At 35.8% G+C, this 12533-nt stretch overlaps 1 protein-coding gene across 4 annotated transcripts in view; it reads left to right on the top strand.

The window, feature by feature from the left end:
• LOC107716425 (catenin delta-2-like) overlaps nucleotides 1-12533 on the top strand; it is a 316783-nt gene that overhangs the window by 286933 nt on the left and 17317 nt on the right. For all 4 annotated transcript variants that reach the window (XM_016522876.1, XM_016522879.1, XM_016522878.1 and 1 more), the window contains 2 exons: nucleotides 3113-3263; nucleotides 9523-9757. In XM_016522876.1, coding sequence (XP_016378362.1) covers nucleotides 3113-3263; nucleotides 9523-9757 — 386 coding nt within the window. The remainder of the gene's footprint in view (nucleotides 1-3112; nucleotides 3264-9522; nucleotides 9758-12533) is intronic.

Raw genomic sequence — 12533 nt, 5'->3', positions numbered from 1 at the left:
TGGTATCTGTCATAGGGCAAATTTTTACTTTCTGTAGGGTTAGGAGTATTTAAAAACATTAAAATAATTTTAAAAAATAATAATAAATATATTCAAATGGTTATCCATTTAATATTTTTGTATAGTTTTATTTTTAATTATTGGTAGCTGTCTGAGTGTAAACCAATGTATTCTTAACATTGAGGGCCTTTAAAAAAACATAAAAATAATTAAATATTTCAATAATACAAAAAGATTAAAATGTTTATCTGTTTATTAATTTACTTTTACACCTTTAAAGTATTACAATTCAGCTTGTCACACACATTTGAATGATGCCGTAATTTATCTGACTTTCTGTGCTATTACTTTCCAAGGCAATCAGTCTTATAATTTCCAAAAAACTCATATATTTCACTGTAGGAAGTATTCTAGAGCCAGAATATTATAAATAACAGTTCTCTTTTGACTTGGTCCACCTAGCATTGGACAAACAACCACATAGCAGCATGATAAGAACCGCTCAGAGCACCTTAGCTTAGCAACACTCTGGTACCTGAGATGGTTTTTTTACTTAAAGTTTTATTAGCTGTTGTCAGGATCTAAATTTATTGAACGGTGCAAGAAGAAATGGTGTAAAATTGCATTTTTCCTGACCTGAAACTGGTTGCTTTCATCAGATGTTTAAACCAGTACCAATCTCCCTCTTGGCCCGTGCTTCTCTCTTTGTTCTCACATCATTTTCACCATCTCTCAGCGTCAAAAGCTTGTTGTACCTCTGTTGCTCGAGAGCTCTAATCCACCCGATGTGCTCTACAAGATCAATACTCTCAGATGGAGACAGATGCAATGGGATTGGATTGGTTTTGAAGTCTCATAACAGGTTTAGACCACCTTCAAGAAGTTAAATGAAAGCGGCGTCCATACGACCCCTCTCCACACCTACAGGCCATGAGGTTGTATTCGTGTTTGCTGTTGTGTTGAGTTTGTTGGAGAGACAAACAGGAAAGCAGTCCAGGTCCCATAATTGGCTGCTCTGTTTGTTCATCTAGAAGAGCTGACATTGAGCCCCCGTCTAATATGTGTGAACTAAGCTCTCTGTTTATGTTTTCAAAGTTCATCTCGGACAGTGGGATTATTAAATCCCACGCTGTGTGTGCTAGGAAATGGAAACGAAGCCCTTAACTTAAGATGGATCAAAAACAGTCAAGCGTGAAGTATGCTTTCTCGTCAAAAACTCCTTTTCAATTACAGTTTCAAGGATATTTATTGCATTGCATTACTTATATGTATTTTTATACAGTTTTAATGAACTGTGATGTTGATTTTCACTAAATGACAGATTTACATTTCCACACACTAATTTTAAGTGCCATTTCTCTGTTCCTAAACCCAGTAAGCTGCCTCTGTGATGTACTTTGCCTGATTTAACACAATTTCCTTTGAACTACACTAAATGAATAAGTGTCGGTGTCAATGAAACTAGCGGCAGATAAAGAGAGCACGCAATCATTCAGATTAGACTGTGCTTTGCTGTTTGTTGATTATGCAACATCAAACCATGAATACAGTATCGATGTGTCAGAGGTGAATATACAGTCAAACCAAAAACTATTCAGACACCAGATATCATTTCTGATATTTTTTACTACTGGGTGCAGGACACTATAGTTCATTTATGTAAGTGAGGATAGCAAAATAAAGTGAACTGTGACATATTATACCCAAAAATTCTTCATACAGTGAACTACCAGTAAAATTGATAAAAATTTGGGACCAAGAATTATTCAGACACTTTGACCTGACCATGTTTTGCTTAAGTGTTATCTGACATTATCAAGAGGTATTTGTTCTGATACAGTTTAACTCTGAGTTCTTGTAATATTTTATTACCATTTTCTAAACTATAGTGAATAAATTGTGATAATGTGTGAAATGTTGAAGGTGTCTGAATAAATTTTGGCTTGACTGTATGCAGGTTATAAAGCATTTTAGGTTTGTGTGTGTTCAAGAAAACCAATGTATGCAGTGAAAGAGGCTTGACTAATAGTTTTATTAAATTTTGTATTTATATCAGTTTTTTAATCAGTGCTTTTCAGTGCTTATTTTGGAAGAAAATGTTTCTTAAGCACCAAATAAGCATATTAGAATGATTTCTGATGATGCTGAAAATTCAGCTTTGTATCGCAGGAATATATTACATTTTAAAATATATTAAAACAGAAAAGTTATTTTAAATTTTAAAAATAATTCACAATATTACAGTATTTTTTATTAAATAAACCTTGGTGAGCATAAGAATCTTCTTTCAAAAAATAAATAAATAAATAAAACGTACTGACTCCAAACTTTTGAAAGATACATTTGGAAAAGGAAAGACACATGAAATGGTTTTGAATTTGTTCAAAATTAGGTGTCTTATAGGGCTGTCAAATGTTTAATCACGATTAATCGCATCCAAAATTAAAGTTTGTGTTTACATATTATATATGTGTGTGTGCTGTATATTTTTATATTTAAGAAAAATATTTTATATTTAGATTTACATTATTTACATATTATTTACATAATATTATTTACATATAGCCTTTGAAACTTTTAATTCTGGAGTGAATTTTTTCTAGGTACGCAGCTTGCGAGGTTTAGGACAGAGCTTCTCTGTCATTGTGTTTTTGTCTCTCTTTTTTTTATGCACACATACAGAGGTCATCAGAAATGAGGAATGTGAGGGGATGCCTGCTGGGCTGTATGCTGCGGTCTCCCCTGTTACAGCAGAAGTGCAGGGTAGCAAAGAGTCTAATCTGAGCTGACACTCCGTCACTGATAAAGGCTGATCCCACAGCTGGGGTCATACATAGAGAACCTCAGAGAGCTAAAGCTCTGAGCTAGTATTAGTCTTTCACTGTAACCTGGGGAGTGTGATTACACTGTCAGCAGGGTGCTGATCCAAAATGAGACACTTTACAGACATTGGTATATCCAACTATGACGATACACTTCATGGTCTCCTGAAAACTGCTGATATGTAGAATTATATATAGTAAAGTGGCCGAATGGTATCATTTGTCATATTTGTTCACCTGTTTGTTTGTTTGTGTGTGTGTGTGTGTGTGTGTGTGTGTGTCTCCCCTAGTGGTCAGTGTACATCCGTGCGGCGGTGAGGAAAGAGAAGGGTCTGCCAATCCTTGTGGAGCTGCTGAGGATAGACAACGACCGTGTGGTGTGTGCCGTCGCTACCTCGCTCAGAAACATGGCCTTGGATGTCAGAAATAAAGAGTTAATCGGTACGGCCCTTTTTTTCCTTCTCTTGACTGTCTTCTTTTATTTTATTAGTCACTGTGATTCACTTTGTTTCAAATGGTTCAAAACCATTGGATTTGTAGTGCTCAGGGTTAACAGTTGTGGTCTCTTTGGCTTCTCTCTAATGAAGTCCAGTCTCTTATGTTTTAGCCAGTGTGGTAAAGAGGGCCATTCGTAGCTCTCAGCTCAGAGGAAGATAACTGTCATTTTATTATTACACATTTCCTGCCCACTCATCATTTTAAATGGGTTAGCAGGCATCAGGCTGCACTTGCACATTCTAGGCTTGTGTAACTGTATATACAGTATAGTGTATATATTTTTGGTTTTGTTTGGGGTTTTGGGATTTCTTTATTGCTGACTTTACTAAAAGTGACATGCAACTCAAAAGTTTTGCATTTGTGTATGGAGGCTACTCAAAGGGTCGTTCCAAAGTGACTGTTTGATTATTATTTTTGTTTTGTTTTTTGTTTTGTTTTAGTCTGGTTTGTTTGTTTGTTTAGTTTTATTGTTTTTTTTAGTCTTTATTGTGTAGCTAACTTTACTAAAAGTGACATGCAACTCAAAAATGTTGATGTTTTGCATGCTACTCAAATAGATGATCCTATTGAACTGTTTTAATTTTTATTTTGGATTTTGTTTTGTTTTGGTTGTTTTAGTTGTTGTTTTAGTTTGGTTTGGTTTTTGTTTGGTTTCTTTTTTTATTTGTTTTGTTTTGGCCATTTAGTTTGGTTTGGTTTTTTTTGTTGTTGTATTATTCTGCTGACTTATTCTGTCTTTTTGTTGTTGTTTGTTTTTGTTTTGGCCATTTAGTTTGGTTTGGTTTTTTTTGTTGTTGTTTTATTCTGCTGACTTATTCTGTCTTTTTGTTGTTGTTTGTTTGTTTGTTTGTTTTTGTACTGTTCAGTTGACTTTACTGAAAGTGGCAAAGGTTTTGGAGGTTTTTCAGAGGGTTAATCCAAATAAAACTGACCAGCTGTCTAAATCCTTTCACAAAGGGCCCTTCCTCAACACCATTAACAAAGCTTTCATATAAATCTCACTTCAAGAAAGCAATTTTGTAATTTCTGCTCATGTGATACCTGGTGAAACATCCTCACAATTACTTATGTAAACTGGGGACATTTATTTGTTACTCACAAACCCAAAATAAAATATAAATTTCTTATTATTGAACCTATTTTCTTGTCTGTTTACCGCAAGTGCCACTAAAAGCAGTACACAAGTTAAAATAAATTTGAATTAATGATACAAGGCCAAATTTTATTTTAAATTTTAATTTTAATTTAGGTTTCATTTGCTACAAGTGTGAGGATAAATTTTGCTGTTTTGCTACTAAGGGTAACAATAATATACAATATAGGCCTATCTTTGTGTGAGGGGTTCCAAATGTGTACACATAAGGCAGTCAAGCCCTGCACCCTTCAGAGTGCTCACTTCAAGTGCTGTGTCCTTCAGAATGAGTAGGGCATAGTTATGTTCACTTTCAGTGGAATTCGCCCAATATCTTGTTGAGTGGTACTTCATCACGTTTCCACTTTTTAGGACAAGATTAACATGGAAGAGATGAGAGTTTCATGGCTTGGCGCACTGCACCGCATTAGAAGAGCTCAGGTTATGCCTCTGAATAGTGAGGACAATGTGTTCATGGTCTTTGTGACTTTCATGGTCATTGCTGAGTAAGAATGAGCCTTTTCTGTTTCTGTAAGCATACAGTACAAGTAGTTCCCTCATTGTTTACTCTTGGCGCAGAGGTGAAGTGAGTTAAAGTGACTCTGTACTTATTTAGGGTAGTATAATTATACTTCTCCTTCATGACTATATCCACACCTGTCCATAATTGATATTGTTTCCTCCAAACGTGTCAGAAGCATTGAGGTTCCTGCAATTGGGAGCTGACCTTACCGTCATACTGAGATGCAGGTGCTTAGCGTTACACTACTTCTGAATTAGACATATTAACGAGTACATGACACAGCATCACCAGGCTCCGTCTGAATGACAGGAAGTGGTCCACCCGAGGTCGCCGTTGTCACATGTTGACCCGCCGCATCAGGTGCTAAATTAGAGCTTGTTTTCTTCCTTCCTTCATCCCATCTCACACTGATTCACACCATTTGAAATTCTCTCAGTGACATCACCAACAGACTATTGATCTCACCTGCTAATAAATGTGGTTTCCCTGGTGAGTCTCGCCATCTCCATGGCAACGGCTCCCCAGTCTCATTCTGCCGCTGGTTTCAGGCCCCCTCTCAGCTCCCCCAACAACTGGTTTGCATTTGCCACCTGGAGTCTGCCTAGATTTGCACATCATCCAAAATCATTTTAGATTATGCAGATTGCATTGTCTTCATTATACATTGCCATGGAAATGTGCTTCCTGTCTTTGTAGATTTAGCATGTTTCTCAGTAGATTATGCTAAATAAATTGCATACGGTACATGTGATGTACAAATAAATGTATATTTTTATCAGATTGCAGAGTTTAAGAGTCCATATATAGAGTACATTTAGACTCTAAATCAATTCTAAATTGATTCGTATTGAGAAGTGTGTGCAGTAAACACAGTCTGTGACTGGCAGCTATTCTCACAATTTGCTTTTTTAGACAGTTCAACATGGCCATCCATCAAAAGCTTTTGAGAGCCATGAGCAATAAAATCATTTGAAACTTCTCCCACAGTCTCTTCCTTTCATCCGTGCAGTGGTGGACAGTAACGTAGTCCATATCAACAACAAAAATATATCTTGACTCCATATAGTGGTTATTTTGGGAAAATCCCAGGGATTTTCAGCAGTAGGATTATAAAACATATGTGCTGATATAAATTTAAATTAAGTAGCCTATATAAAATTGCAAAATGAATCTATCTATCAGTACTTTTTTACTTAAGTACATAAAAAATCGAGTACTTTTGTACTTTCACTCGAGTAAAATTGAAAAAGGAGTACTTTTACTTTTACTGGAGTAATATTTTATTATACGTATCTGTACTTTTACTCAAGTACTTGATTTGTGTACTTCGTCCACCACTGCATCCGTGATTTATTTAACATGTTTGATCACTGAATCTATATTTGAACTCATTTTACATTTAGCTCAGGGATGAAAACTGGGCACATGAAATGCATATAAATGGCCAATTCAATCCTGCCGTTTGATCACGTATTAAAATAAAGATTGATTGTTTGTATAAATGAATTTAACAGCCTAAGTTCAAAGCATCAGCCTATATCCTGGAGCTTTGATACTGTATGCTGATAAACAGCACATTGTAAGATCATAAAATTCAGATAAGCTTCTTTGGTGTTGGATGCCTTATTTAGATTTTTTTTTAACATGAGGTTAAAAGAGAATTAATTTTGATGCATTTGAATTCATTTTGGTTTTATGTGTACAGTGAATGCATATATATATATATATATATATATATATATATTACATTTATATATTTTAGCTGTAACTATATTGATATATATTACTCTATACAATTATATTGATATTGATTTTGATATTGATATTGATACTGATATAGTTCTGTATGTTGAAGCAGCAAGACATCCATTTATTTCACTTTGGGTGTAATGAAGAGGTTCATTGTTTGAATATTGGAGATGAACAACAAGAGATGATATCACTGATCAGTAGTTTTACCAGGTTTTGATTATTCTGTAAATATCATGTTTTTCCCACAGTTCGCTGTTCAGAGAAATCTCACATCTCATTGGACTGCCTCCATATTGTCAGCTCACGCAAGACAGACGATTTTGCCTGCGGGTACAAGATAAGAAGGCACCAATTAACTGGAAGCTTATTGGTGATAAAACGGAGCTCTTCTGCAGTATGCTTCATGTAGAAAATGATGTCTGTGTTTCTCCTTCTGAGACCATTTGGAATTAGCGGAAAGAATTAAACAGCCTTAGATTAATTTCATTAGCTGTGATAGAATAATAGGGTGCCAGAAGGAGAAGGACTTCTGCGTTTCAAAGGTCAAAATATTGGAGCGCTAGGATGATTAAAGTGGCAGCATGAAATCTGGAAAATACTCTATTGCAAACTAGTTTCTTGTTCTTCTTGAAACTGGACGGCTATTTCACAGAAATATCTTGTAGGCTTGTGTTCATACGCCAGTTTTATCATTAATACAGATGTCCACATAATAGCATTTCATGTTTTGTTCGCATTTAAATGTAAAAATTCTCTGGAGCTGCAAAACAACAACAAAATGAAAATTGTAGACACTTGCCATCTTTGCTAGTGGGCTTCCTTGAAGCTATTTACATTTATCCAAAGCAGAACTAAATGTGTGCATGGTAGGCATTTCTAGACCTTAGATTTTCTTAAGTGCAAACAACAAATATATAATGCCCTATTTTGACATGGCAGTACCAGTATTTCTGTTGTTGAGATCACGGTAATACAAGAACTTCTACAGTCCCTTCACTGGCCCTTTGCAGGTCTGTGGAAGGAACTTGTCAAAGCAGCATTGAAAAATAATAAGCAGGCCCTGCCTACAAGTGATGAAATCATGTACAAGCTGTTATAATGGTGTTAATTGTATGTAGGAGATTTAGTCTTCTCTTAAATACTCTTTCTCTTTATTTCTTTTAAAGGGGTCATATGATGCGATTTCAAGTTTTCCTTTCTCTTTGGAGTGTTACAAGCTGATTGTGCATAGATAAGATCCCTGGTTCTTAAAGAGATAGTTCACCCAAAAATTAAAGCTGTCATCATTTAGGCTACTCAGCATCATGTCATTCCAAACCTGTATGAATTTCTTTCTTCTGTGGAACATAATAGAAGATATTTTGAGAAATTCAAGAAATGTTTGTCCATACCGTAGAAATCAAGAGTAACCAAAATGGTTTGGTAACATTCTACAAAATATCTTTTGTGTTTTACAGAATAAGGTAAGTCATACAGGTTTGGAAAGACATGAGGGTGAGGAAAGGATGACAGCATTTATTAGCAGTAAATTTCCTTTGTTCTAGCACAAAATCAATGCTTATACTGTCAAGTGCATTTCTATGTGACAAAAATGCAGTAGGCTATTAGTCTGTGTGTAGTTAGTGCTGCTCAATGTGAAAGCACGCACGTGATGGAGATTTACTGCTGATTACAGAATGGCTTTACTGATAAGATGCGCGTTAAATATCGCATGCGATTTATCGTGCAGCCCTATTTCAAACCCTGATCTCACTATTTAAATGTATACATCACAATTTAAATTTATATCTCACAGTGTGGCATAATATCTCATAATGTGACTATATCTCAGTGTGGCTTAAAATCTTAAAATATGACTTCATATCTCATAATGTGACTATATCTCACAGTGTGGCCTACTATCTCATTATGTGGCTTTAAATCTCACCGTTTGAATTTCTATCTCATAATGAGGCTTAATATCTCATAATGTGACTTTATATCTCACAGTGTGACAATATGATTATTTATTTTTATTTTTACTTAATCTTAACATTTAACCATAAGGTTATCTCACATAGGCCTGTCTTGTTTCCTGTCCTCTGTGCATGTGGATCAATGCCGTTGTTTCAGACGGTTGTAATTCCAGGGTAAATTGCTGTGGTCCTCCTTTGTATGACATTAAAAGTCTGTGTAAGCAAACATTATATTTGCCACTTTGAAATGGCTTCTATGTGGACTAAAACCTCTCTTGGCAAATTTAACCATAATATAATTGGCTCATCCCTTACACCACTGGGTGAGGAAAGAGCACTCAACATCCTGTAGCGATCATTGCGCTTGTGATTGCCTGTTAATATCTCTTAGTGTGTTATGGCATAAATTTGTCTCATGTTTCACCGACACAAACACATAAACTCAAGAATCATATTGTTTCTCCCACTGGTCAAGATCTTTTTTCAGTGCTGTTGAGTGTTGCCAAGTCAATTTAAATTACACATCCCCTGCTGTTCTTTTAATGTCAGAGTTTTCACACTTTCTCATATTTTATTTCCTTTGTTCAAGTAGCATGAGTCATATATCCACGCTGCAGTCAGGATAACACCCCCTCCATAGAAATCCAGCGATGTTTAAACCGACACATCTGACACTCTTGAATTGTTGCAGCTCCTGCATTATTATACTCTAAATTAAGAATAAATTGTAGCACAATAGTCATACTGACTGAAAAATGTCATCCTGACTATCATAATTATTCCAGTGCTAATCACCGTATTCTCATATGCTCTTTCTGTCTATTTTTTCTCTTTGTCTAGGTAAGTATGCCATGCGAGACCTGGTGCACCGGCTCCCGGGTGGGAGCAATGCTAGCGGAAGCAGCGGGGGTACGGCAAACAGCACAGCGGGTAAAACCATGTGCGATGACACCGTTACGGCTGTATGTTGCGCCCTACACGAGGTCATCACCAAGAACATGGAGAACGCCAAGGCCTTACGAGACGCCGGTGGCATTGAGAAGCTCATCGGTATTGCTAGGAGTAAAGGAGATAAGTAAGTTGTCTTTTCTTTTTTTTTTTTTATAATAGGCTTTCATCTTATCACTAACCTCTAAAATGGCCTGAAGTGTGTGTGCGCTAACCACTAGGCCATGGCTTTGTTTTTGCTTGTGCTTTCATGGACCCTGAGAGCTGGCCAGTTATTTTGTTCACCAGAAACTGTGCATTGCTCTTGGAGACATTTTATTTTTCAGCTACGCAGTTCTACTTTTATTCCAGCACCTTTTCAATGAGATAAACATTATGAGTCAGACCTCAATAAGCATTTCATGAACTTCAAGGCTTCCACATTGTCTACAGATGTTCAGCTAAATCATATATACATCAGCAATGCACCCGACACAAGTCGCTTATTCAGTGCTTGCTGAACTGTAATGAAGAAAAGCAAACATGGAGGTAGAACACATTCACTTTTGCCATAATAGACAAAAAGAGCTGATGTTTGTATTGCTGCATCTCTGAGAATAAAGCTAAATGTCACAAGAGGCTGTATGTAACAAAGATTTTAACACAGTTAAGGGGTGTTATCTGCCATTACAATGCAGGGGGAAAAACCTCCCTTAACTTTGGTAAAAACCACTGTGTAACAGCCTTGACACTGGTTTATTGGTTTTGGGAATCACCAGAAGATATACAGAGTGGTCCTGATGAGATTGCAAACTGCTGTAATTTAAACCTGAAAGTGAACCGTTTTGTTTTGTTTTGTTTTTTGTTTTGTTTTATTTGCATAGAGTTACTGGAAACCACAACAAATTCCTTGGGTTTGTTGCCAAATAAAGTTAATTTCTCATTCTGAAAAAAAAATTCTATCTTTTTTTAATTTTATTTTGTTGTTTGATAAGGAGGATTATAGTATAATTAAAAATGTATTTAAAATGTACTGCTATTTTATATATTTTTTTATTTTCTTGTTTATTTATTATATTTATTTTTATTGTGCCCCCTATTTATAGATTTGGTGTATTAATATAGATGTATTCAGTTGCAATACATGGCATGTTATTACACGCAACAGGTGTTTCAAATGTGCTTCATCCAATCATATTTTATAATCATTTATTGATCAAGCCTTTCTATATGCTGCTTGCTTTAGTCTCTTAGAAACAGCAAGTGTAGGCAGCCTGACAGTGAGTACGTTTACATGGACCACAATAATCCGATTTTAATACAATTAAGACAATACTCTGATTAAGGATTGTGTGCCATTAATCGAACTATGTACTATAACATGTAAAACGGGAACATGAAAGGAATATTCTAAAAGCAACTCATGTAAACATCATAATCATAATATTGGCTTATTTAGAATAAGGTAAATAATTAGATTACTGATGTCCATGTAAACGTAGTCGGTGAGTGATGACACTGTCAAAGACATTAGTCCGACCCTCATCAAACTGACACTTCATGCGACTGCTTTATATCCGCATCAGATATTCATACACTGTCCCCGCCCCGTTCGAGCCAATATGGCGATGACAGCTGCTTCCAGTTTCCTGCTGAGAGGTTATCAAAGGGACAAGCAACTCGGGTGCTTGTTTGTCTGGATATAGCACAAATGCAACCGGTTGATTTAGTACCGGCATGTGGCAGCAACCAGCGTGCTTGTTGTGATATGCATCAGATTTGATGACTTTTTTGATTTGAAGTGGATTTATTTGGTGCAGATTGTGATATGTTCTCAACACATCATGCATGACAAAGCAAAATAATGAACTCACTGCTCTTGAATGGATAACTTTTTTTAATAAGCTATTTAAAAAGCAACAAATACAGAAACTGCTTTTATATATATGTATTAAAAATCTACTGTAATTTAAAACTTTTTCCCAAACATATTATTTGGCACACAACTTTTCGCTTACTCTATGGTTTCCATTTGTGAAATCTGCACTTATGCTAACTTCACAGCAAATCTGACAGACTTTGCGGCCTTACATCACCAAATAAGGGAGTTTAATTTGAGATGGGGCCTGACTCGACTGAAGATCTGAGCATGTTAAAATCCATGTTGAAAAATGAGGGGAGGGACAAATCAAACATACAGCTCCACCTCTAAGAATCCATTTTGCCATTTATGAGAGGAAATGATGAAGGATGAGCAGCATTCATTTCCTCTATTAAAGCCATGTTCACTCAAGGACGGTAAAGATTTTCCTCTAACTTCATTTCAGGTGGCAATTGTAAACTGTTCCATTGTGTCCTTTGAGCTGAAATGGATTGACTCGGCTCAGCGGAAGACAAAAGACACAGCTGTTCTATCAAATCAGCTGAAGTCAAACAATTTGTGTCATTTTTGAGAACCAAGAGATTGTTTCTTTTGTTTGTAGTGCATTGTTAATCATAACAAAAGCTGCTGTCCGTGTGAGATGTTTGCACAGAAAGCAGAGAAAGCACATTCACGGCATCAAATGCTATCTGAGCTCAGTGTACCTGGATTGGTTTCTCATTTTCCTCTGTTATATTTTGGTATTGGCATTTTGATCTTAGAGTTAGGATATTTTGTAAACATTTTACCATTAGTTTGCTAAAAAATGTGTTGTTTTAGATGCCATATTATATTGTTATATTGATGTGCTGCATATAGATCAACTGGAGAATTGGGTTTAACTCAGGCTTGTGTGTTCAGTTCATACAACACAACATCAAAAGCACACTACTTTTAAAGTCTGGGGTTGGTAAGATTTTTTCTTCTCTAATGCTCACCAGGGCTTACTTTGATCAAAATACAGTAAAAGCAGTTTAAAATAAAACAAGTTAAAACTATTTAA

This window comes from Sinocyclocheilus rhinocerous, unplaced genomic scaffold (assembly GCF_001515625.1).
Source record: "Sinocyclocheilus rhinocerous isolate Xijiao unplaced genomic scaffold, SAMN03320098_v1.1 scaffold360, whole genome shotgun sequence".
Taxonomy (NCBI): Eukaryota; Metazoa; Chordata; class Actinopteri; order Cypriniformes; family Cyprinidae; genus Sinocyclocheilus; species Sinocyclocheilus rhinocerous.
Note: the sequence above shows the minus strand (reverse complement) of the source record. Positions and strands in the feature narration are given on the sequence as shown.